Genomic DNA, 27,807 nt, shown 5'->3' with positions numbered 1-27,807 from the left:
AGTTGGGGATTGGTGGGAAAATCTCCCCCCGCCCAAGTCTAAGTTTCCAGAAGCCAGCCAAGGGCCAACCTTTTAAGCAGGAATTTCTAAGGACAGGTTTGCTATGATAACTCCTCCGCTCAGGTAACCATGGCTATTTCCAGATGGTAGACTTTGCAGTAAAGGTTAAGTTTTAGTCTCCTGTGCAGTTTGTTATATAAATGTTTCAATGGGCATATATAATTTCTATAAAAAATAAAGACATTATACTGTTTAAAAAAACAACCCACACTGCCAGTTGTATCTTTCAAAGAAGGCAACTAAATACTAAGCATGCATGAAATAGGAAAAAGCCTCCTCAGTTCAAATGTTTCTAATTTATGCTTGGAAATGAAATTATAATTTGCTTGGAAACTCAGCTACACATCCTAATTTATTAAATGTGATTACAGTTAATTTGGTTCCCAGGCAAACTGTAGACCTTGGCCATGAATACTGTAAAATTAGGAGAAAATCAGAAACATGTATTTGAAAAGAGTCACTTTCCTATGAGTACATGCCCCTTTTGCTACATTAGAGTCCTCTTTTTTTTTTTTTCTTTTTACGGTATGCGGGCCTCTCACTGTTGTGGCCTCTCCCGTTGCGGAGCACAGGCTCCGGATGCGCAGGCCCAGCGGCCATGGCTCACGGGCCCAGCCGCTCCGCGGCATATGGGATCCTCCCAGACCGGGGCACGAACCCGTATCCCCCGCATCGGCAGGCGGACTCTTAACCACTGCGCCACCAGGGAGGCCCTAGAGTCCTCTTTACGTGTGTTTCTCTCAGCTTCCTCTTCCTTGGCTCTTCTATTTATTTTGAAGGCAAATGTGACACGCTGTATGAGGGTAACAACGGTCAAACCCTCCACTGGGAGCATCCCTCCAGAGTCATGCTGGAAGATCTTCGGAAGATCGCCAGGCACAAAAATAACTCCAAAAATTCCAAGTTTTCTAGAGAATCAGGGACACTTGATAAACCACCATTTCCTGCTCTCTCCTTCGTCCTGCACTTCATTACTAGGAGCTACCAGGCATGTCTATGAATAATGAGCGCCCCCCCCCACCCCGAAGCCTTTACAGACTGACTCAGAAGCCAAACTGGCATTCTAGGTACTAGGGATGTACTGATGAACAGAAGACGAGCGTGACAGCTGGGAGGCACTATGCTTGCAGTTTATGTCTCTACTAACAGACAGGTGACATCATTAAGCACTTTCACTTGTATTAAAATAGAGCGAGACACGGGAGGTAACGCAGGTCCACGCACGTGAGGTCAAAAGATGATTAGACAAGGAGGAAGCTTTTAAGATAGGCTGCCAACGCTTAGCGTGAGTTAACTGGGTAAGCGTGGTGTGGGAGGGCCGAGGACTATTCTAGAAGGCAACGATGACAAGTACGAGGGCAGAAGCAAATACAGGGCACTCCATGCACGGCACGGCAAACACATCAGTAAGGCAGCAGCTGCGTGCTGTGGTGACAGCAGTTAGTGCTCCAAGTCTTGGTTTCTCCAAATGTAAGAGGGGAATAACGATAATACTTATTGTGTTCTATGACCCTAAGCATTGACGTGTATTAAACACTTGGCACAGGTTCGGCCACATAATCCTGCTGAAATTAGGGCTAGCCCCGAAAAGAAGTATTGGAGTTTTAAAACATCATTCTAGAAATTCTACCAAAAAACAAAAACAAAAAAACAATGAGAAACACAAGAGGTTAATTATAGAGTACGTAACATCCTCATGTGAAAAATTTCTTTCAGGGAGGAATAAATTGTCAAGTTGTTAAATGTACATATTTACTCTGATTTGTAGTTTTAAGTTTCTAACATGTTTCCATCTCAGAGAATTTTGCAAACACTGTCCCAGCCAAGTTACAAGCACAATCATACTTCAGAAAAGAGATACACTTTCACAGTCTTAGAAGTTATAAAAGGTCTGTACCCCCAATTCCAATGTCATCCGGGGGCGGGGGGCATTCCCCGCACAAACACCAAGCAATTCTCAGACCCCCCCGCTGGGTGTTTACACAACTCAACTCAATTCTGACACTATCTTCCTGGAGACGGCATCAGACCCCACAGGTCACGGGCTCAGTCCTACAGGACAACATCCCCCACTGCCTCTGCACAGGCCAGTTCCAAGTTCAGGTTGTCGCCTGTGCTTCCGACCAAAGGGCTACAGATTGGAGGTTCCAACAAGCCCCACTCAGGTTCCATTAGTTTGCTAGAGTGCCTCAGAGAAATCAGAGCAACATTTTCCTACTGTATTACCAGTTTCTTACAAAAGGATGTAAGGCGGAAACAGCCAGGTGGAAGCCGTGCATAGGGCACGGTATGGGGAAAGGACACAAGATACTTTTCCCACATCTCCACGTGTTCACCAACCAGGAAGTTCTCTGAAGCCAGTCCCCTGGGGGTTTGATGGAGGCCTCATTACTCAGGCATGACTGATCAGCTCATGAGCCGCTGAGGACTGAAGTCCATGTCCAGCTCTTCCCCCCTTCCCTTAAGTCAGAGGGTGGGAGGAAAGTTCCAACCCCTAACTACAGGGTCGGTCCACCGGCAACCAGCCCCCTGTGAGCAGGTGCTTTGCAAAGGTCACCTCATTAAAGTAACAAAAGACACCTGGTGAGAGGTCTCACCACTTAGGACATTCCCGAGGACCTCTGTGCCAAGCAGGGAGTCTAAGACCAAAGGCATATATTTCTTCTTATAAATCGCAGGATCCCAGAAATCTTCCTTGACATTTCTCTTCCTTTGTTTATACACTACTATATGGATAGCACACTTTTAGACTGCTTGTACCATCGCCAAGTGAACTAGGAATTAATGTGAACAGAATGTTATTTCCTCATTATAATGTGCAAGGGAAATTAAAAATGCCATAGGTTAGCAAAAGGCTTCTCAGCAGAAGTGACTTTTGCCCCACAGAGAGTATTCTAAGGCAAGGCCTGGAGACATTTTTTGGTCCTTACAACCGGGAGGGGAGTGCTCCTGGCATCTCGTGACTGGGTACAGCCCAGGGATGCGGCTAAAGATCCTACAGCGCACAGGACAGCCTCACGGCAAAGTACTTAACCAAAAATGTCAATAGTGTCGGAGTTCAAAGACTCTGGATTAGAGCAATATATTGATTAAGTAGCCAGAAAAGCACAAATGTGAAAGGGAGATAAGTTCCCATCACCCTCTGGAGAAGTCCAGAATCCTCTGTAGGAGACAGACATCGAAAGAACCAAACCACGATGTCATAAGCGCTGTAACAGACACGTACACGTCCAGCCAGAACGACTGGTAGCACGTATTCAAAAAACATCTCGACAGTGTCCCGCAGTGTGTCATACGACAGGGACAGAGAGAAGGAAGTCACGGCTTCTGCTCCCAGGCTGCCTGCCTTTCAGGGGCGATAAAATGTCAATAACCATATCAGTTAATAAACACAGGAGAGACACGAGCTCACAGGAAGGTCAAAGAAGGCGCTCAGGAGATGTGACAGGTGTCTTAAGTTAAGAAAGGCAGGAGTGAAGAGGACCGTTTGCATGTCAGTGCTTTTTTCAGCCATAAAGAATCAATTGTGCAAAACCGGAGTAGTCAGAGCACAGTCTGGAGGGCTTCAATTCATTTGGTTTATTTGGCAAAAACCCTCTACGTAGGCCCGTTGAGGAATGTGGGAACTGACCTTCTGGAAACAACCATAAACCTGGACAGAATATATGTAACAGCAGACCATGGCCAACAGCTAGCACAGGGCTGTACGGCCTGAGAGAGCACACAAATGAGGTGAGCCCGGAGATGGCCGACACTGCACGGCTGGGGGTAGGTTCAAGTCCACAGTGCGAGGACGGGTGACCCAAAGGTCGTCCTGCAGCTTTTCTGAGTCGAAGAGAAAGAGATCAAAGTTTGAGGAGGCTGAAACGAGTAGGTCTTGTGGGCAGAAAATCAGGAAGGATGGAACTAGGCAAAGAGAAACCCAGAGAGCTGTGAGGGACCCCTCAAGTTTGGGGCTGAATACTGCTTTCTTTTAACATTCTTTTTTTTGTTTTTCATCTTCTTTTCCATTATGGTTTATCCCAAGACACTGAAGAGAGTTCCCTGTGCTCTACGGTAGGACCTGTTGTTTATCCACCCTACATGTAAAAGCTCACATCTGCTAACCCCAAACTCCCATTCTACCCCTCTCCCAACCCGCTCCCCCTTGGCAACCACAAGTCTGTTCTCTATGTCCATCAAGTCTGTTTCTTGAACATGCATGAGGTGAAAGCACACGGGACCGGGGAAGGAACAGACAGAAAGCACTAGAGCAAGCAAGTCCTGGAGTTCTAGGGAGGTTACTACCTCACATTCTAACCGTCAGAGCAGAAAGGATACATAATACACAGGGCATCGGATACAGCCCTCAGAAAAATATCACTATAGTAATGGGGACAAATTAGTCCTAGACTAAAGGCTGCTCTGAATCTGCCCTAAGAAAGTTTAAAAGCAAGTCTCTACAAAAGCAAACTGATCCCAAGTAACTACATGCCAGAACAATCGAATGTTTTTTACAAAATACAGCAAAATTCAGAACACGAAAATGTGACATCCAATCAAAAATCATCGGGCATGCTGGACACCCTTGGTGGCGCAGTGGTTAAGAATCCGCCTGCCAATGCAGGGGACGTGGGTTCGATCCCTGGTCCGGGAAGATCCCACATGCCATGGAGCAACTAAGCCCATGCACCACAACCACTGAAACCGCGTGCCACAAGTACTGAAGCCCACGTGCTGAGAGCCCGCGGTCCGCAACAAGAGAAGCCACTGCAATGAGAAGCCTGCACACAGCAACGAAGAGTAGCCCCCGCTCACTGCAACTAGAGAAAGCCCGTGCACAGCAATGAAGACCCAATGCAGCCAAAAATTAATTATTTTTAAAAAAGTACTTTCTTTAAAAAAAAAACAATCATCAGGCATGCAAAGAAGCAGGAAACTATGACACACAACCAAAAGGGAAATAGAGAATCTAAAGAAACAGAGCCAGAAACAACACAGGTGATGTAATTAGCAGGAAAGGACATTTATCGATAAAAGGATATTATAAATATGCTCTATTTGCCCAGGAATGTAGAAGAAAACATGGACACAGAGAGGAGAGGAACAGAAGATGCAGGAAAGACCTGCATGGAACTTCCAGAAGTAAAAATGAAGAAACAAAAACATGCCAGAGAGGATTTAAAAAGTCTCAGACACTGTAGAAGAAAAGATCACTTGATGGGAACTTGAAGACACAATGATAAAAACGATCAAAATGAAGCAGACAGTGGGGGAAAAAATGAGCAAAGAACATGATCAGAGATTGACTGACCCAGGAGACCACATAAAGTCTGTCATGTATATTTAGGGCCCCAGAAGACAAGACACAGAGGATGGGGCAGAAAAAAAATTGGCCCATATGCTTAAAATTTGATTAAAAGTATAAGCCCACAATTAGAAGAAACTTAGTGACCCCAAACAGAAAACACATAAAGGTCACCCCATCAAGGTATACCATAATCATATTAAAACTAGACATAGAAAGAAACACTTAAAAGCAGACAGAGAAATAAAAAGATTCTTTATAAACAGTTGAAAAAAAAAGAATGTTGGAGATTTTTCAGAAAATATACAAGACAGAAGAAAAGATTTTTAAACAACTAATTTTTAAAAAATTGCTAACTGGAAATTCTGTACCCAGTGAAATACCTTTTGTCTGGGGACAGAGACAAACCGACAATTATAATTCTGCGTTTTGAATGATAAAAGTGTGAGGGGTTGATTTCTTTATGTATGTATGTATGTATGTATGTATGTATGTATGGCTGTGTTGGGTCTTTGTTGCTGCGCGCCGGCTTTCTCTAGTTGCGGTGAGCCGGGGGGTACTCTCCATTGCAGTGCGTGGGCTTCTCATTGCCGTGGCTTCTCTTGTTGCGGAGCACGGGCTCTAGGCACGTGGACTCAGTAGTTGTGGCTCGTGGGCTCAGTAGTTGTGGCTCGTGGGCTTAGTTGCTCCACGGCATGTGGGAATCTTCCTAAGCACTGCACCAGCAGGGAAGCCCTTCCACTTTTAAAAACCACTTTCATCTGTTTATTTTCAATCATTCTCGGCCATCGCACATTTTCTCTCTATAGAATACCACAGAAGAAACCACAAGACTTCATCAGTAGGCACCTCAAAGTGAGAGCTTACAGGGAACCCCACTATCAAAGAAGGAGCATCCACACACTTGCCCACACTTCACCCAGCAGCATCAGCACTGCTGGGGAAACGGAGACTCTCGTGCCGAGAGCCCACGCCTGCTAAGACAGAATCTGCCCTTTAGCAAGACTCCAGGCGATGCGTGTGAAGGACCAAGTCTGGCAAGCGCTGCTCTGGACCCGGGGAGCTGCAGCTGGCATCTGCAGAAGCTGAGTCTCTCCATCTCGACACTGAAACTTGATTCAAGCCTAGTTTCTCACTCCAGAAACCTGGGCTTTTCCCCCAGCGAATCTCCCACTTCACACTCCCGATGACGGTCATTTCCCCTCGGCTTATAAATGTATTCAAGTCTTCTCAAGGTAAAAACACAAAAACCGTTTCCCCCAAATCAAAGCCCCTGACCAAGCCACTTGTGGACAGAGTTGTGTGCATCTGTTGTACATTTCCTCCTGTACGTTCACTATTCGAGTGGGACCTTTTAAGGCTGTGTTCTACTGACCCGTCATAGAATTCCAAAGGGGCGACCTGGCCCTCCGCCTTCATAATAAAAAGAGCTACTATTTATCTAACGTCTGTTATGTTCAGACACCGTTGAAGTGCTTTACATGCACCTTTGATTTTTTACCTAAATTAGATGCTTTTGTCATTTCTATGATATTCCCCTAATGCCTTGTGTAGCTACCTGGCTAGTCCCTCTTTTCAGACAGGATAGGGCTTTAAATCATTCCAAATAGCCTCCAGTCTCAGCCTCTTATAAATTTTCAAAACTCATCAATTCTCCTCAATAGAGTCTCATGGTATACTCCCCAGCAACACATAAAAATTCAATGAAAATTGAGCCTCACTGTTTAAAAAAATGAAAAGAAAAAAAAGGCTGCATTCCGTGGAGAACACGTTCCACCCAGTAAATAATTTACTGAACGACGATAAAACGTCATTCAATATTCTTGATATCCTCATTTTCCAGGACTGTGAAATTTGATCTCATAAGGACAGCTTGCTTTATAAGATGGTGGTAAAGGAAATCTCCTAACGATTATAGAAGTCTTCAGCCTTCCTTGAAACATTTCGATTCCATTACTCCCACCCTCACTAAGTGGAAAAGAAAACTTGGACCATATCTGCACCTTGACCAAGGACCACAATCCAGACTATATCATTAACACTTTTCTTTACTATAAAAATATAAAAGGTAAATGTTTATCATTTGTAAAAAATAAAAGTTTATTCAAAAGCTGGCGCTTTTGGGAAATGCGCTACGTGCTGGTCACCCCAGGCTCCATAGCTCTCAGCTCAACACCCCATTTCATGGAGAAAAGTGAAGTGTTGAGAAGGACACTTCCACGAATTCCCTTTCACACCCGCCTACGCACCGGAAGCTGGCCCGTGCGCTCTCATTCGCTACCTCGTCCTGTGACAAGGAGGCATGCGCGGTCCTTTACTCCCACGTCAAACCTTCCTCACGTGGTGCAGTGGACGCCGCTGCCGCTTCGGGTCACGTGCTTCTGCAGTTCTCCCTTCTCCTCCAGCATCAAACACCCTCTCTCTTCAGGACAGTTCCCATCCGCTTAGACTATGGGATGATCGCTTCACCCCAAACGTGATGTAATGTGGGGTCGCCCTGCTCACCCCTTCACCCACAACCTTCCACAGCAATCCGCGCTCTCTGAAATGCTCTCATACCCCCTCCTCTCTCCCTCTCGCCCCACCACTCCTCTGGAACACATCCGTCAGGCTTTCTCTGCAGCCACCCGCTAACTCTGCTCTTGTTAAGGTCGACCGTGACCTGTGCATCACGGTACCCAGTGAGCAATCTCCAGACCTCCACAGTCTTGCAGATGCAACCGATCACCTCTTCCTTCTTTTTTTTTTTTTTTTTTTTTTTTTTGTGGTATGCGGGCCTCCCACTGCCGTGGCCTCCCCCGTTGCGGAGCACAGGCTCCGGACGCGCAGGCTCCGGACGCGCAGGCCCAGCGGCCATGGCTCACGGGCCCAGCCGCTCCGCGGCACATGGGATCCTCCCAGACCGGGGCACGAACCCGCACCCCCTGCATCGGCAGGCGGACTCTCAACCACTTGCGCCACCAGGGAGGCCCACCTCTTCCTTCTTGAAGAGCTGTTGCCATGTGTCCTTTAGAACTCCACCCTCGCGTGGACCTTCTCCCATCTTAACGGCCCCCCATAGTCCACCTGCTGGCTCTTCCTTGGCTCCCATCCTTCTTACACTGGTGTGATTCAGGACATGTCCCATGATGTTCTTGGCCTCCTACCACTTCATCCAGCTTCATGACTTTAAATACCATCTATCAACCATGACATCTGTTATGTCCAGCCTGATCTCTCAACGCCAGACTCAGGTATCTTACGTGCCCATGACATATCTGGAGTGGAGGTCTGATTTACATCTCAGACACAGCAAGCTCAACACCAAGCCTCTGGCCGTCCTTTCTCCCCGCCTCCCCCACAAAACCTGTGCCTCTCACACACCCCACATGTCGGTATCTGCTCAAGGTCATGCCAGCTCCCTCACCCAGCTGTTCATGACAAAGACCCACCATTACCATCAACGCTTCATTTCCCCCGATTCATCCCATGCAACCTGTCATCAGATCCTGTCAGCTCTACCTTCAGAATATGTGCTGACCACCTCCACCACTGCCACCCTGGGCTAACCCACCAACATCTCTCTTCTGCTCAAGCACTCACACTGTACAAGTAAGAAGAACCTGTGCTTCTTACCCACCAGTCCTACACCTCAAGAGCCATCCTGGTGCCCCCCCAAATATGAACGACTCCCCTAAAGGGAGGACTCAGGAGCCATATAATAATATACCTTTCTTAGGGAAAATATTCCAACATAGCAAACCTTTTTAATAAAAATTGAGTCCATCTTGTACACTGGACCTTAATTTAATGGACTCAGAACGATTCACTAATTGACTTTTCAAAAGACTAGAGGTGACTGTATCATGACGCCCATGGTGTGGCACCCAAAGCCAGCTTTATTTTATTACGCTCTGGAATATCCCCAACCCCCAAGAAAGAAAAGACATGACTACGTTCAAAAAACAGCACCAAGGTCCATCTCCACTCGTCCCTTCACAAGGATATTCTAATCAGGTCAGCTGTTGTTCTGGTACACGAAAGCAAAAGATTGCTAACTTGTATTAAATTCTAAGTGCCGGTCCCTCCCCTGGCATGCAAACATCTGGGGCAGATTACATCCTTTTCCTGTTTAGCTCTCATCAGCTTCTTTCAGTACCTTTACCTCTTGTAGAGACATTCCCACACAGGTGATGGCTCTGCCTGAGTTCTTGAAGTGATGCATTTACTTAATACCCTAGATTTGAAGACATAACACTGGGTTGTGGAGCAGCGGATGGAGGACAAGTTTTGACAGCAGGCGGAGGAGTGTGATACATCTGACACCTTAGTTTCGAGGTGTCTTCCCAGTCACATTGGAACATCCCACGGCCAAAGAGACCCTGCCGTGGAAGAACCTTGTAAGGAGGCTTGTTCTTCCTTCAGTTCCTTGAAGTACCTTTAACTAACTATAATTCTGCATCATCAAAACCTCCTTCTCGGGCTTCCCTGGTGGCGCAGTGGTTGAGAGTCTGCCTGCCGATGCAGGGGACGCGGGTTCGTGCCCCGGTCTGGGAAGATCCCACATGCCGCGGAGAGGCTGGGCCCGTGAGCCATGGCCGCTGAGCCTGCGTGTCTGGAGCCTGTGCTCCACAACGGGAGAGGCCACAACAGTGAGAGGCCCGCGTATCGCAAAAAAAAAAAAAAAAAAAAAAAAGCACAAAGAAATGAATCAATAATGCTATCTGTGGCAGAGTGAAAACCTCTTTTTTATTCCTAATTTCATCCTGACCAGGGCTGGATCGATGAGAATCCAGGCTGATCGAATGACAAGTTCAATAACAACAATGGATGCTTCCCTCACTGACTGACCCATGATGCAGGTGAGGTCTCACCTTTCCATGACCCTTAGTGCACATTTCATACAGCCAAGGTTGACATCTCAGCTGACATCCTACTAGGGTGGGGATATTATGAAGTCAAAAACATCAGAATTAAAGATGGGAGGTGTTTCGTCAGCAAGAAGGCCATTCATAAACGACGATGTATCAGGTGTCATCAAAAGTAAGACAACAGGGGCCTTCCCTGATGGCACAGTGGTTAAGAATCCACCTGCCAATACAGGGGACACAGGTTCGAGCCCTGGTCCGGGAAGATTCCACAGGCCGTGGAGCAACTAAGCCCGTGCGCCACAACTACTGAGGGTGCGCTCTAGAGCCTGTGAGCCACAACTACTGAAGCCCGTGCGCCTAGAGCCTGTGCTCCACAACAAGAGAAGCCACCGCAATGAGAAGCCCGCGCAACGCAACAAAGAGTAGCCCCCGCTCGCCACAACTAGAGATAGCCCACGCGCAGCAACGAAGACCCAACACAGCCCAAAATAAATAAATAAATAAATTTACTTCTTAAAAAAAGAATGAAACTAAGACAACAACAGCTGGAACACACGTGACTATTTTATATACCATTAACAAGTTAAAAGGACATGTTCATTTATAATTCGATTACATCAGTTGTAAGAAAAGTACATTTAAACATGGGAAAACATGCATTTTATGACTAGTATGAAAATTATAATAGTTTATCATGTTTCTTAAGGTTTTATAAAAGTAAGAGGAAGGGGCTAATGGTTAGTTAATAAACTAAAGCGATGAAGCACCATCTATCTATGTCTCTATCGTGGAAAATAACACGTTTCATAAAAGGACACAGGAGAATTCATCCCCTATGAGTCAGAGAAATCATCCCTTATGAGTCAGACCTAGGCTTGAGAGACATCCATAGCCTTGCGCTGTCATCTATCCCAAACACTGAAAGGTGAACAGAGTGTCCTAATACTCTGTGTATCAGAATTGCCTCTTTTTCCTGTAAGCTACATCAGGATCCCAAAGGGTTCTTGAGACAAGATGAAGATGTTTATCTTAATTTGCCCCCAAAGATTCATACTGGAGACATTCCCAATGAATGGTGATGGTGACTTTTGTCAGAGTTCATACGTTATCCAAAAGCAGAAAACATACTCTGGAGTGAACCCCTATGATGAGTTAATAAATGTGAAAAATTAAAAAAAAAAGATTCCTGTTCTAATATACTTAACTATGTCATTTAAAAAAAATAACATTGTTAACTCTGCCATCAGCCTGAAAAAGTAGCAAAAGTAGAACTGTATAGATAATCATATGAGAAGTTAAAGAGATCAATACATGAGGAGGCCATGAATGAATTCTAGGTATGTTATTATTAACATGCCCCCGAAAATCTTTTCCACATAGCACAACTTTACGACTAAAATTACCAAGAAAATAAATACTTTATGTTTAGAAATTGGTGCTGGTAATACAGACTAAGAAATCATGACAGTCGGAATGGTCAGGTAGGTTGTGGGACATCATTAGGACTGTGGTTCTTAGAGCAGGAGTTGGAACGCGCTTTCTGTAAAGGGCCAGACTTCCTGGGAAGTTCCCACTTTGTGGACCATACGATATAACACAACTACCCAACTCTGCTGTTGTAACACAAAAGCAGCCATACATGATATATTAAAAAAAAAACTGCTTTGGCCAAGTTCCGACAAAACTTTACTTACAGAAACAAGAGGCAGACCAGTTTTGCTCTGTGGGGTGTGGTTTGCAAGCTCGTGCCTTAGAAGATAAAGCTCAGACCATCTTGCAAATATACACATTGGGCCAAATATATCTAACAGTCTAGTTGTTTCTGTTGGAGAAGAATAAAACCTGGAGTCCTTCTGGGTCCCAACTCTTACAAAGGGAAAGCTTAGGTTCCTGACAATATGGAACTTGTATGCATTCTTAGTACATAATGTGATAACCAGGGGGATGGATGGGTCTGTCTCAATGAATGACTAGCCTTAAAAATACTGAAACAGGGACGAGTCCTTTCAGGATGCAGTCTGTTTAAGCATAATAGTCAGACATTTACTGCAAAATAAAACAGAAGCCAAAAAACGCAGAGAGAGATAAAAACAATCAAAGCAACTAAAATTGAACGTTAAGGCTTTGAGTCATTGGACCAGTGGGCTGAGGTCTCTCCACAAAGTCCCTCACATTAACTGGCCTCTGTTTTTCCCACCTTTCAAGTTTCAATTAACCTTTCTGCCACAGCAGATCACAATTTGTACACACGAGTCCCATTTTAATAAACCGATGTGGTTCAGAAGTCCTCGCGGTTACTTCAGAGAGAACGGCAATTACAGAAGCCCACTATCACATCTGGAATTTCAGGGAGAAAGGTTTCAATTATATCTCCCTTCTCAGGGATCAGAGGGAAAACTATCAACACAGAGTCAGTGATATTAAGGGATAAAGTATTCACCAAGCGAACAGCAGGGCACATCTTGTTCCTCTAGATTCTACAGCAGCATATATATCTACAGTTTGTGTACCAGATAGAATACAAAATAAAGTAGGAGTGCACTTTACAGAATGTAGGAGACACAGGGATGGCCTTACTCCCTTGTCTTTGCACAGATTCATCAGTTTTGTTTATTGCTTGTTTGTTTCCGTTTCTGATCAATCTTCTCTGTTCTGTGTCTCAAGGGACCTGAATCCCTGCACAGCCTAGAATGAGCCCCACTGAGTCATGAGCTGCGCTGGTGTAATCACCTCCGTGTGTGTGTGTGTGTGTGTGTGTGTGTGCGCGTGTGCGTGTGCGTCTGCTTCTAACCAATAGAACATGGCCAAGGTGAAGCACTGCCACTCCTGAGATTATGTTGTGTTATATAAAACTCCATCTCAGCAGACTGGAAATCAGGATTCTGGCCTTAAAGAAGTACATAGCTGTTTTGTGACCTGCCAATGAGGGGGGCCACATGGGGAGGGACCACAGGCAACTTCCAGGAGCTAAGAGTGCACTCCAGCCAAGAGTCATCAAGGAAACAGGACCGCAGTCCTACAACTGCAAGGAAATGAATTCTGCCGACAATTGCAATGAGCTTAGAAGCAGATTCTCCTACAATCGAGCCCCCAGATGAGAAGGCAGCCCAGCCAACACCTTGATTACAGACTTGACAGACCCTGCGCAGAGAATGCAGTTAAGCTGTGCCCAAACTCCTGACCCAAAGAAACTGTGTGCTGTGTTCAGCCACTAAGTTTGGGGGTAATTTTTTATGCAGGAAGAGGTAAGTAATATAAAGAAACATTCATGTGAATGGCAGGTGAGCACGTTTCCTGGGAAAGTTTGGATTGGATCCCTAAAGAAGCCTGAAGATACTTTGGAAAACCTGAAGTGTAATATGTCCGCTCCCTTGAGGGAGCTGCGTCATCTCCAACGTCCAGAAAAGGACAAGATACAAAAAGACATAGGAGAGCTCTTCTATTTGATTTGACACTGAATCATCAGCTTAGCTGTGTGTGTCAGCAGCAGAGCAGTTGGCTATGTAACTTCAAATATCTGCCAGTCCTATGTATTACTGGAAGCATTTTAAAGTTCACTACTACAAAGACTTCACTTATGGTAAAATCCTCAGCCCCCAGGTACTTCTGGCAACAGATGTCATTAGGTAAGACTTTGCAAATCACCCATATTCCAGCCATTCACAAAATGCTGAGTAGAAACTTTTGGAGCAAAATAAAACTGAGATTAGGAAGATCCCCTACTGATTACGTTAGCATTTGAGAAACACTTCCATCCTAGTTTTCCAAAACAACACTAAACACTTTTCTAAAATAACCCTGTAACGCAGTGAGCCCCTGTAACCGTCCAAGGGGAATCCAGCCACAGCAGCACATGGACGTGGGGAGAGGGGTCAGAGATGCAGTTGAGAGCCGGTCTTGCCACCTGCAGTGGGTGAGCCACGTGACTTGATAATTTCCAGCTTCCCAGGCCTCCACACATCCACACACAGCTCTGTGGACTTACAGTGTGCCCTGCTTATCTCCATGCTTATTGGGAAAGTCAGACGGTATCAGGACTGAGGATGTATTTCACGCACCTTAAAATTGATGGAGCCGCGGCTTCCTTGGTGGCTCAGTCGTTAAGAATCAGCCTGCCAGTGCAGGGGACACAGGTTCGAGCCCCGGTCTGGGAGGATCCCACATGCTGCAGAGCAACTAAGCCCGTGCGCCACAACTACTGAGCCCACGAGCCACAACTACTGAGCCCACGTGCCACAACTACTGAAGCCCACACACCTAGAGACCGTGCTCCACAACAAGAGAAGCCACTGCAGTGAGAAGCCACGCACCGCAACGAAGAGCAGCCCCCGCTCACCACAACTAGAGAAAGGCCGCGCGCAGCAATGAGGACCCAATGCGGCCAAAAATAAATAAATAAAGTAATTAAAAACAAACAAACAAAAAAACTGATGGCACTGTTATGACCCCAGGTCCACAGGCATGTTTGCAGAACAGAATCTGTGTGCCCTCCAAGGTGAAACGCAGGCAACAGGACCACCTTGGCAGCTCCCGCACGGTGGTGGGACCACCGTGTCTGTTTGGAGAAGTTCGGAAGCGCCCTATCAGCCCCCAATTCCACTCAAAGAAGCCCTGCAGCGTCGTTTCCCTCTGATGCCGCACGGGCATGTCTTCTGGCGTTCCCTCACCACCACCCTCCACGGTGTTTCTTTGGTCCCCAGAGTGGACTCTTCCAACTCTTGTGCTCATGGCCCTTGTGGGCTTTCCGACTGCTCTTACTCTGAGCAGCCACCGTACCATCAGCCTGGCTGCTTCACAGCAGGTCCCTGGGTCCCTGGTTTGCCCTGGAAGACACAGTGCAGCAAAGCAGCCCTCCCCCTCGTCAGCACAACTGATGATTTTAGACAGTGGTTGTCTGGGACAGCAACGCTCTATCATCTACCTGAGAGCACAGGGAAAGTAAGGTGCCTTCCATACGGGAAAACGTGGGCAAGCCTCAGCCCAGAGTATGGGCAGCCCAGAGGGTGAACAGTCAGGTGAAAATCTCTGAGAAGCCCCACCACTAATAAAATGCTGGCTTCCTCCAAAAGGCATGAGAATCATCATGCCGAGAAGCACCCACAGAAGAGCCATGATGTGAGGTGGGAGGATGGCAACAGCTTGTACCCTCTTCAATGGTGATAAAAAAAAAAGTTTTACTGTCTGATTAATAATGGAAGCAGTGGGTGGCTAGGTTTTAAGAAGTCTCGAGAATTTTTTTAATGTGAATTTACACACACATGCACACACACACACCTGAAGGAAAAGTGCACTTCCCCAGCCACAGAAGAACATGATGCCCTCCCATGGCAAGGACCCACTGGCACGTGGTCAGCCTGTAAGTGTGTCCTGAGTGTCTGTGGCTGTGTACGCCCCGGGCCTCTTACCTCACAGAAGCTCTGGCACGGCTGCTTCCGCAGGTCCCAGGACACCTTGCAGGGCTCCAGGCACTAGGAGAGATGAACAGTGAAAACCAGTCAGTAAACATGGGAAAGAAACAAAGCCCACAAGGAAAGAACCCACCTGTGCACACTCCTGACTTTTCAGGGCCTACTTTTCCTAGTGACTTTAGGAAATCCAGTTAATCAGCAGCTCATCTTAACTGTGTGTATCATAGGAACCCGAGCAAGGGCATCATGACCGACCAGGGACAGCAAGACATACGTTTCCACACAGTCGAAAAAGGAAAGCTGCACAGTCTGGAGGCGACATGTAGGAGAAGCAGTTATATTCACTGTCAGGCACAGCAGTTTGGATATTTATTTTTATTCAGTAAAAAATATTTTCTAAAGGTTGTTGTTATAGATGAATTTTTTTCTCATCAACCTTAACAATAACTTGCTTTTAAATTGACAATATAGGGCTATATTTTGAATATTCTTCTCTAAGTGACTGAAGTATTACATTAAATATATGTATATGTATATATATATATGTTTATATATATCACACCCATTATTGTTAACTTATGTGTTTATCTCAGTGAATCCAGCAGCATTCACATTTATCCAGTTTAATTACTCTATTAAAGTATATGGAATAAACCTGAATATGAGACTCTGCCATAAGAGCTTCAGAATAAAGTTTGAATACATATATATAATTTACACATATGATTTAATAAATCAAAGATAACAGCCAGGATCCACTGTTCAGTAACAATTGTAATAATAAACAATATATTATTGAATGAACAAAGTATATATACGTGTAAATGTAGGTTTTGTATACATACTACTATATATAATGTATAATTATAACACTTAAAATATAGTACTATATATAGTATCTATATAATATATTGTAATAAATAAGAGATAACAGCCAGGCCTCATGATTGAAATTAAAATCTTACATTCATATGAATGGATATGTGATTCTCAAAATTATATTTTAATGCAAATTTTAATTAGTACAAATTAATCATCTCGTAGAGTTAAATGACAGTTATCTAAATATTGGCATACCCTGGTTCCCATAAGCTCATGGTAATTCTACGTATCTGACTTTCATTATTGATAAATTTTCCAGTTGATATCAAAATTCTCAGTTAAATTTCAGACATATATAATGTAGAATTCAGAACATACACCTGTACTATAGTTTCACTTGACTTTCTAGTAACCTCCCTGTTTTAAAATAAAGGTACAGTTTAAAGATGAACTGGAAGACTCTATGGTGAAATTGACTTTGCAAATATCCATTGCTACTTTTTTCAATCAAAAATGCATATACGAAAACAACAAACTACTGACTGTATCAGCTGTCAGTCTGTCACAGCACTGCCCTCAAAGTGCGATAAATGACCAAGAATATGAGCATCACCTTGGAGTTCATGGGAAAGGCACTAGGTATACAGTGTCAGGTCTCTGGGGTTGGGAGCTGAGAATCTCTTTCAGCAAGTTCTCCTGAAAATCTTGGTGCTTACACTAAACTTTAAAAAGAACTGCCTTATTGTGGTAGACATTTCCCAATATATACGTGTATCAAATCATCACACTGTACACTTTAAACTTACACAACGTTATATATGTCACTTATATCTCAATAAAGCTGGGGGGAAAAAAGAACTGCTGTAGAATTTGATGGAAACAGAGTCTGTAATGGCTCTTTCTTGGTTCATGTAAATATCATTTAAGAATCAGTCTACTGCTTGTGAGAATATTCTAGATTTTATATCATTTAATGTTGCATATGAACAATTCATTTTTAGTTATTTTAATTAAAAAAACTTGAGCTCGTCAGTGATGCTTTTCCAAGACCTATATAAGCTTGTCCCAAGTCTATTAGTGTTCAGCTCTTCCAAGCATGTTCTAAAACAAATGCACAATTTTTCACCAATATAACAATTTTAAAAGAATACCATTTTTCTAATAGCAATGAAATAGTTTAAAACTTGTCTACCTTACATACTTCATGAGCTCCCTAAACAGTGAATTTTGTTTCCTAAAGGTACATCCAATGCCTTACCACAGAGCTATCCTTATTTGTTGCAAGACACTGGCTCCTAGCCAAAAAACTTTACTGGTCATTTAATAAATATGCTTAGACCTAACTCCTTCTCAAGACTACTTGAAATGAATAAATGGCACTCTTTAAAATACCTTGCAATTTTTTCATTTGAAGAAGTGGCCTACAACGGAGCAGGACTGCACCACAAGACCTGGGGATTTTTCACGGACAGAGGCTCAGCTACTTATAAGTTAAGTATCTGTCATTTCACTTGGGAAACATCCAACAAGCATTTATTCCATATAAAAACTGTTCAGTGAAATGTGGCTAAAAATGTCTCAGAATAATTATGTGATTCTTGCTTTCTGTCGCTGCTGAAAATGTAAATTATGAAAACAAGATATTACATGTATACAGTTGCATTTTCACAACTAGAGACATGCATGAGTGCATTAAAAAAGTCAGTCCTTTGTGATGTCCACGATTCCAAATAACCGTATTCCTGACAACTTGTGGAATAAATGCCTTATAAAAACTAGATATCATTTACAAAAGTGGGCATATTTCTGAAATGCTAACAACAGCAATACATAATGCACTTGTCTTCTTGTTAATCCAGAATCTCCATCTGTCAAGTCTAGCATTGGTATAGGCGATTCATTTAAAGTTCTATTTTAACCGCATGCTTGCCTCATTTCCAGTCACCACTAACCAGTAGCACCTAAAGACACATCTCAAAATGGTACTAAAGACAGCCAACATTTTCTTTTAGTAATCCTCTGTGAAAACTACCTGACAAGAACAGCCTAGATGTAAACATCTGAGTAAATCTTTGCAGGATAAATTTTCCAAAGCTCTATTTCGTTATGGTGCTACTGGCCAGGTAAAATGGTTTCAACAAAAGCCAAAGAGGAAAAACATGACAGCCATTTCTCACACACTTTGAACAAGGAGAAAACACTTTCTATTTCTCCAAGTAATAATAATAAAAAAGTACTGCCAAAAAAAGGTAGTCGCAAAACTCTCTTCCATGTGTGAAGGGAGCAGTAGAGACCCAATACTACAAGCAAACAACTGCAACTCTAAGGGCCATGATCACGTCCTGCGTCCAACTACAAAAACAAACAAACACACAAAAACAGTAATCAAAGTTAGTATTTTAGCAAGTGGTTAAGGCTTTCAAGGTTTAGGCTGATCAACTGTTTGAAATCATTTCCTCCTAGGCTACTGCTTCAAGCCCAGTGAAGAAAAACTTCACATTTCAGAGAAACTTAAAAAAAAAAAAAGGTTGAGCAAGCTAATCACATTGATCATCATTTGGAAGGTAGCTATCAATTTTTTTTTTTTACTTAATCTAGAAAGATACATTTACAATATCACTTGCTCAGATGATAACTGTATATTAAATTTATGTTTTTTGAATGTACAGTAATAGAGATTGGTTCAAGATGGTGGAGTATAAAAGGACGAGGGGGCTTGCAAGAGGGGGCTCCCTCCCTCTTGCAAGAGCACCAGAATCACAACTAACTGCTGAATAATCATTGAGAGGAAGACACTGGAACTCACCAAAAAAGATACCCCACGTCCAAAGACAAAGGAGAAGCTGCAGTGAAACAGTAGGAGGGGCGCAATCACGATAAAATCAAATCCCGTAACCCTTGGGTGGGTGACTCACAAACTGGAGAACAATTATACCACAGAAGTCCACCACCGGAGTGAAGTTCTAAGCTACATGTCAGGCTTCCCAACCTGGGGGTCAGGAAATGGGAAGAAGAATTCCCAGAGTCAGACTTTGAAGGCTACTGGGATTTGATTGCAGGACTTTGAAAGGTCTGGGGGAAACAAACACACTCTTGGAGGTCACACACAAAGTAGTGTGCACATCGGGACCCAGGGGAAGGAGCAGTGACCCCATAGGAGACTGAACCAGACCTACCTGCTAGTGTTGGAGTGTCTGTTGCAGAGGCAAGGGGTGGCTGTGTCTCACCGTGAGGACAAGGACACTGGCAGCAGAAGTTCTGGGAAGTACTCCTTGGCGTGAGCCCTCCTAGAGACCCCCATTAGCCCCACCAAAGAGTCCAGGTAGGCTCCAGTGTTGAGTCCCCTCAGGCCAAACAACCAACAGGGTGGGAACCCAGCCCCGCCCATCAGCAGTCAAGCAGGTTAAAGTTTTACTGAGCTCTGCCCAGCAGAGCAACAGCCAGCTCTACCCACCACTAGTCCCTCCCATCAGGAAACTTGCACAAGCCTCTTAGATAGCCTCATCCACCAGAGGACAGAGAGCAGAAGCAAGAAGAACTACAGTCCTACAGCCTGTGGAACGAAAACCACATTCACAGAAAGACAGACAAGATGAAAAGGCAGAGGGCTATGTACCAGATGAAGGAACAAGATAAAATCCCCAGAAAAACAACTAAATGAAGTGGAGATAGGCAAGCTTCCAGAAAAAGAATTCAGAATAATGACAGTGAAGATGATCCAGGACCTCGGAAAAAGAATGGAGGCAAAGATCGAGACTATGCAAGAAATGTTTCACAAAGACCTAGAAGAATTAAAGAACAAACACCTAGAAGAATTAAAGCACAAACAAACAGAGATGAACAATACAATAACTGAAATGAAAAACACACTAGAAGGAATCATTAGCAGAATAACTGAGGCAGAAGAACGGATAAGTGACCTGGAAGACAGGATGGTGGAATTCACTGCTGCAGAACAGAATAAAGAAAAAAGAATGGAAAGAAATGAAGACAGCCTAAGAGACCTCTGGGACAACATTAAATGCACCAACATTCACATTATAGGGGTCCCAGAAGGAGAAGAGAGAGAGAAAGGACCCGAGAAAATACTTGAAGAGATTATAGTCAAAAACTTCCTTAACATGGGAAATGAAATAGCCACCCAAGTCCAGGAAGTGCAGAGAGTCCCAGGCAGGATAAACCCAAGGAGAAACATGCCGAGACACATAGTAATCAAATTGACAAAAATTAAAGACAAAGAAAAATTATTAAAAGCAACAAGGGAAAAACAACAAATAACATACAAGGGAACTCCCATAAGGTTAACAGCTGATTTCTCAGCAGAAACTCTACAATCCAGAAGAGACTGACATGATATATTTAAAGTGATGGAAGGGAAGAACCTACAACCAAGATTACTCTACCAGGCAAGGATCTCATTCAGATTCAACAGAGAAATCAAGAACTCTACAGACAAGCAAAAGCTAAGAGAATTCAGCACCACCAAACCAGCTCTACAACAAATGCTAAAGAAACTCCTCTAAGTAGGAAACACAAGAGAAGAAAAGGACCTAAAAAACAAACCCAAAACAATTAACAAAATGGTAATAGGAAGATACATATCGATAATTACCTTAAATGTGAATGTTTTAAATGCTCCAACCAAAAGACACAGGCTCACTGAATGGATACAAACACAAGACCCATATATATGCTGTCTACAAGAGACCCACTTCAGACCTAGGGACACATACAGACTGAAAGTGAGGGGATGGAAAAAGATATTCCATGGAAATGAATATCAAAAGAAACCTGGATAGCAATACTCACATCAAATAAAATAAACTTTAAAATAAAGAATGTTACAAGAGACAAGAAAGGATACTACATAATGATCAAGGGATCAATCCAAGAAGAAGATATAACAATTATAAATATATATGCACCCAACATAGCTGCACCTTAATACATAAGGCAAATGCTTACAGCTATAAAAGAGGAAACTGGGCTTCCCTGGTGGTGCGGTGGTTGAGAGTCCACCTGCCGATGCAGGGGACACGGGTTCGTGCCCTGGTCTGGGAGGATCCCACATGCTGCGGAGTGGCTGGGCCCATGAGCCATGGCCGCTGAGCCTGTGCGTCTGGAGCCTGTGCTCCACAATGGGAGAGGCCAAAACAGTGAGAGGCACGCCTACCGCAAAAAAAAAAAAAAAAAAAAAAAAGAGGAAACTGACAGTAACACAATAATAGTGGGGGACTTTAACACCTCATTGTTAAATGGACAGATCATCCAGACAGAAAATTAATAAGGAAACACAAGCTTTAAATGATGCAGTAGACAAGATAGATTTAATGGATATTTATAGGACATTCCGTCCAAAACCAGCAGATTACATTTTTGTGTCAAGTGAACACAGAACATTCTCCAGGAAAGATCACATCTTTGGTCACTAATCAAGCCTTGGTAAATTTAAGAAAACTGAAATTGTACCAAGCATTTTTTCCGACCACAATGCTGTGAGATTAGAAATAAATTACATGGGAAAAAAATGTAAAAAACACAAACACATGGAGGCTAAACAATACATTACTAAATAACCAAGAGATCAATGAAGAAATCAAAGAGGAAATCAAAAATACCTAGACAAATGACAATGAAAACACAACGACCCAAAACCTATGGGATGCAGCAAAAGCAATTCTAAGAGGGAAGTTCATAGCAATACAATCCTACCTCATAAAACAACAAAAATCTCAAATAAACAATCTAACTTTACCCCTAAGGGAGCTAGAGGAAGAAGAACAAACAAAACCCAAAGTTAATAGAAGGAAAGGAATCATAAAGATCAGAGCAGAAGTAAATGAAATAGAAACAAAGAAAACAATAGCAAAGGTCAATAAAACTAAAAGCTGGTTCTTTGAGAAGATAAACAAAATTGATAAACCTTTAGCCAGACTCATCAAAGAGGGAGAGGACTCAAATAAAATTAGAAATGAAAAAGGAGAAGTTACAACAGACACCGCAGAAATACAAAGCATCACAAGAGACTAACAAAAGCAACTCTGCCAATAAAATGGACAACCTGGAAGAAATGGACAAATTCTTAGAAAGGTATAACCTTCCAAGACTGTACCAGGAAGAAAGAGAAAACATGAACAGACAAATCACAAGTAATGAAATTGAAACTGTGATTTAAAAATCTTCCAACAGGGCCTCCCTGGTGGCGCAGTGGTTAAGAGTCCGCCTGCCGATGCAGAGGATACGGGTTCGTGCCCCGGTCTGGGAGGATCCCATATGCCGCGGAGCGGCTGGGCCCGTGAGCCATGGCCGCTGGGCCTGCGCATCCGGAGCCTGTGCTCCGCAACGGGAGAGGCCACAACAGTGAGAGGCCCACATACCGCAAAAAGAAAAAAAATAAAAAATAAAAAAATAAAAATCTTCCAACAAACAAAAGTCCAGGACAAGATGGCTTCACAGGTGAATTCTATCAAACATTTAGAGAAGACCTAACACTTCTCAAACTCTTCCAAAAATTTGCAGAGGAAGGAACACTCCCAAACTCATTCTATGAGACCACCATCACCCTGATACCAAAACCAGACAAAGAAACTACAAAAAAAGAAAATTAGAGACTCATATCACTGATGAATATAGATGCAAAAATCCTCAACAAAATACTAACAAACAGAATCCAGCAACAGGTTAAAAGGATCATACACCATGATCAATTGGGATTTATCCCAGGGATACAAGGATTTTTCAATATCCTCAAATCAGTGTGATACACCATATTAACAAACTGAAGAATAAAAACCATATGATCATCTCAATAGATGCAGAAAAAGCTTTGGACAAAACTCAACACCCATTTATGATAAAACGTCTCCAGAAAGTGGGCATAGAGGGAACCTACCTCAACATAATAAAGGCCATATATGACAAACCCACAGTAAACATCATTCTCAATGGTGAAAAACTGAAAGCATTTCCTCTAAGATCAGGAACAAGACAAGGATGTCCACTCTCACCACTCTTATTCAACAGTTTTGGAAGGCCTAGCCACAGCAATCACAGAAGAAAAAGAAATAAAAGGAATACAAATTGGAAAAGAAGAAGTAAAACTGCCACTGTTTGCAGATGACATGGTACTATACATAGAGAATCCTAAAGATGCCACCAGAAAACTACTAGAGCTAATAAATGAATTTGGTAAAGTTGCAGGATACAAAATTAATGCACAGTAATCTCTTGCATTCCTGTACAGTAACAACAAAAAATCAGAAAGAGAAATTAAGGAAACAATCCCATTCACCATTGCAACAAAAAGAATAAAAAAGCTAGGAATAAACCTACCTAAGGAGGTAAAAGACCTGTACTCAAAAAACTTTAAGACACTGATGAAAGAAATCAAAGATGACACAAACAGATGGAGAGATATACCATGTTTTCAGATTGGAAGAATCAATATTGTGAAAATGAAGATACTACCCAAAGCAATCTAGAGATTCAGGGCAATCCCTATGAAATTACCAATGGCATTTTTTTATAGAACTAGAACAAAAAAATCTTAAAATTTGTATGGAGACACAAAAGACCCAGAATAGCCAAAGCAATCTTGAGGGAAAATAATGGAGCTGGAGGAATCAGACTCCCTGACTTCAGAATATACTATAAAGCTACAGTAATCAAGAGAGTATGGTACTGGCACAAAAACAGAAATATAGATCAATGGAACAGGATAGAAAGCCCAGAGATAAACCCATGCACGTATGGTCACCTAATCTATGACAAAGGAGGCAAGGATATACAATGGAGAAAAGACAGCCTCTTCAATAAGCAGTGCTGGGAAAACTGGATAGCTATATGTAAAAGAATGAAATTAGAACACTTCCTAACACCATACACAAAAATAAATTCACAATGGATTAAAGACCTAAATGTTAGACCGGACACTATAAAACTCTTAGAGGAAAACATAGGAAGAACACTCTTTGACATAAATCACAGCAAGATCTTTTTTGACCCACCTCCTAAAGTAATGGAAATAAAACCAAAATAAACAGTGGGACCTAATGAAACGTCAAAGCTTTTGCACAGCAAAGGAAACTATAAACAAGACGAAAAGACAACCCTCAGGATGGGAGAAAATATTTGCAAACAAATCAACAGAAAAAGGATTAATCTACAAAATATATATAAACAGCTCATGCAGCTCAGTATTAAAAAAACAACCCAATCAAAAAATGGGCAGAAGACCTAAACAGATATTTCTCCAAAGAAGACATACAGATGGCCAAGAAGCACATGAAAAGCTTCTCACCATCACTAATTATTAGAGAAACACAAATCAAAACTACAATGAGGTATCATCTCACACTGGTTAGAATGGGCATCATCAGAAAAGCTACAAACAACAAATGCTGGAGGGGGTGTGGAGAAAAGGGAACCCTCTTGCACTGTTGGTGGGAATGTAAATTGATACAGCCACTATGGAGAACAGTATGGAGGTTCCTTAAAAAACTAAAAATAGAATTACCATATGACCCAGCAATCCCACTACTGGGCATATACCCAGAGAAAACCATAATTCAAAAAGACACATGCGCCCCAATGTTCACTGCAGTACTATTTACAATAGCCAGGTCATGGAAGCAACCTAAATGCCCATCGACAGACAAATGGATAAAGACAATGTGGTACATATATACAATGGAATATTACTCAGCCATAAAAAGGAATGAAATTGGGTCATTTGTAGAGACGTGGATGGACCTAGAGACTGTCATACAGAGTGAAGTAAGTCAGAAAGAGAAAAACAAATATCGTATATTAATGTATATATGTGGAATCCAGAGAAATGGTACAGATGAACTGGTTTGCAAGGCAGAAATAGAGACAAAGATGTAGAGAACAAATGTATGGACACCAAGCGGGGAAAGCGGTGGGGGTTGGTGGTGGTGGTGGGTTGCACTGGGAGATTGGGATTGGCATGTATACACTAATACATATAAAACAGATAACGAATAAGAGTCTGCTGTATAAGAAAAATAAATTAAATAAATTCAAAAAAATTAGGGATAAATCTGATTAAAAAATGTCAAGACCTATATGCTGAAAACCCAAAATACTTTTAAGTGAAGTTAAAAAAGAAATAAATAGGGCTTCCCTGGTGGCGCAGTGGTTGAGAGTCCGCCTGCCGATGCAGGGGACACGGGTTCATGCCCCGGTCCAGGAAGATCCCACATGCTGCGGAGCGGCTAGGCCCGTGAGCCATGGCCGCTGCGCCTGCACGTCCGGAGCCTGTGCTCCGCAACGGGAGAGGCCACAACAGTGACAGGCCCGCGTACCACAAAAAAAAAAAAAAAAAAAAAAAGAAAAAGAAATAAAGTGAGAGATATGTTGTGTTTAAAATACATAAATAAAAAATAAAATGTACCATAATATAAAACATGTTCATACAATATTCCACTCGTGGCGTAGTGAGCAATGAGACTTTGTGACATTTACTACATTTACTATAATATTCTTATCATTTAGTTGCAGCTCAATAAACACCTGCTGAATAAATTTATTGATAAATTGAAATGTTTTTAGAACTAGTACCTAGGACTGGGATACCCAAGTACTTCTAGAGACGAAGCAAATAATGAGGAAGAGTGAAGGGGGTAAATTCTGGATAACTGGGGTGACAAAAAGAATGGGAAACTGGAGAGGTCAGCCCATATCCAGGAAACAGCTGCTCTTTACTGCCTTCTGGTTGTTTTCCAGAATTGCCTGACACTCAAACTTTACAGAGAAGCCAATGATGCAGAATTTATATAAACCCTTCCAATTTTTAAATATATTGTACAACACTGTATAGGTCTTTTTTACTGTAATTAATTTATATCATAATATACTAGAGGGAATCCCCTGGTGGTCCAGTGGTTAGGACTCCATGCCTCCACTGCAGGGAACCCAGGCTTGATCCTGTAAGCTGCGTGGCGTGGCTTAAAAAAAAAAAAATAGTAGGTAAATTTTTTAAATTGCTCTAAGTAAGTGGTTCTGAAATGGGAGTGATTTTGGCAATCTGTGAAATCATTTTGTTATGATTAAGGGGAGAGGTACTGGCTTCTTGGGGGTGAGGCTAGGGATGCTGCTTAAACATCCTCCAGGGCCCAGACAGCACTCACATGGTAAAAAAAATTATCTGACTCCAGATGTTAACAGTGCCAAGGTTGAGAATTTTTGAACAACATGCAAAGGACCCACAGTAACAGAGCTGGTCCTGAGAATCAACTTCCCCAGGATGGAGGAGTAAATGCTACTCAGCACCATGACCTGCAATCATGGAACAATTCTACACATTTTGGGCACGTTCATCCTTCTAAAACACGGTTTTGAAGATGTGAGGTCACTGATACAATTAGTCAAGAATTATCGAATTTGACCTGAAGTACATGGTTTTACATTCAAAACGTCTGGTCAACCAGCAAATCCTGTCCAACCAACTCCTTCAACCTCCTGTGAATTGCTTCCAGTGAAGCTGGTTGCTTTTCTGTTCCCCCAAAACAAGATCCTTTCTAATTCCACTCCGTTACGATATGTCTTCCTGACAGACAAGCTATCCTGCCTTCTCCACTCAGATCAGTAGCTGCTTCAAACCATCTACGTTTGGCCACTGCTGTCCACACGGCGCACACTGATCTATCTGCCCTCTCTGCAGCCATGTAGCATTTAGAGTTCCCCCCAAGAATTCTCACATTTTTGAATGATTTGTGGAGCCTGTGACTTGTATTAAAGTTACACTACCTCCAGATCCTCTTGAGGAGGGAATATGTCTGCTAACCCTTTTATAATCCCTCACAAGGCATATGGGACTGAGCATGCAAACAAGAGAACAGATTATAAAAAACAAGCCATGTGCACCACGGAATGGAAAGCCTTGGTTTGAGCCCTAACTTGGCCATGTGTCTGACCTACAACTGAGAAAATCACGTTATCTATTTAACCTCAGCTTGATAATTCAAATATGAGAACACAATCCTCCATATTAACTTGTTAAACTATTACTGAATGTGAGAGAATCTTTACAGATTTGTGGAGCATGTTTAAAATGATTTGTTCAGTGGAGCAACAAAACTACGGAAGTGTGTAAAATTAGGTGCTATTATTCTCACATTTTAGAGAGAGGAAATTGCAGTTTAGAGAGGTTGAGGAAACAAAGCAAGTGACTGTGGGTGAGGCTATGGGAATTGGAATTTGGAGCCATGCTTTGGCACACTGCAAGGAATGTTATTTCCATTATAAAGCACTGCCCCATTTACGCCACATGCTACAAGAGCTTAAAGAGATGAGATATGCGACAGGGATTTGGAAACTGAAGAGCAGTCTGCAAATCTATGAGATTACTAAATTATTA

The 27,807-nt window shown here is 42.8% G+C and overlaps 1 protein-coding gene across 1 annotated transcript in view; it reads right to left on the bottom strand.

Annotated features, from left to right (window-relative positions):
• ANOS1 (anosmin 1) overlaps positions 1-27,807 on the bottom strand; it is a 191,359-nt gene that overhangs the window by 60,767 nt on the left and 102,785 nt on the right. The window contains exon 3 of the mRNA XM_060087089.1: positions 15,603-15,665. Within this exon, the coding sequence (XP_059943072.1) occupies positions 15,603-15,665 (63 nt within the window). The remainder of the gene's footprint in view (positions 1-15,602; positions 15,666-27,807) is intronic.

This window comes from Mesoplodon densirostris, chromosome X, assembly GCF_025265405.1.
Source record: "Mesoplodon densirostris isolate mMesDen1 chromosome X, mMesDen1 primary haplotype, whole genome shotgun sequence".
NCBI classification, from domain to species: Eukaryota; Metazoa; Chordata; class Mammalia; order Artiodactyla; family Ziphiidae; genus Mesoplodon; species Mesoplodon densirostris.
Note: the sequence above shows the minus strand (reverse complement) of the source record. Positions and strands in the feature narration are given on the sequence as shown.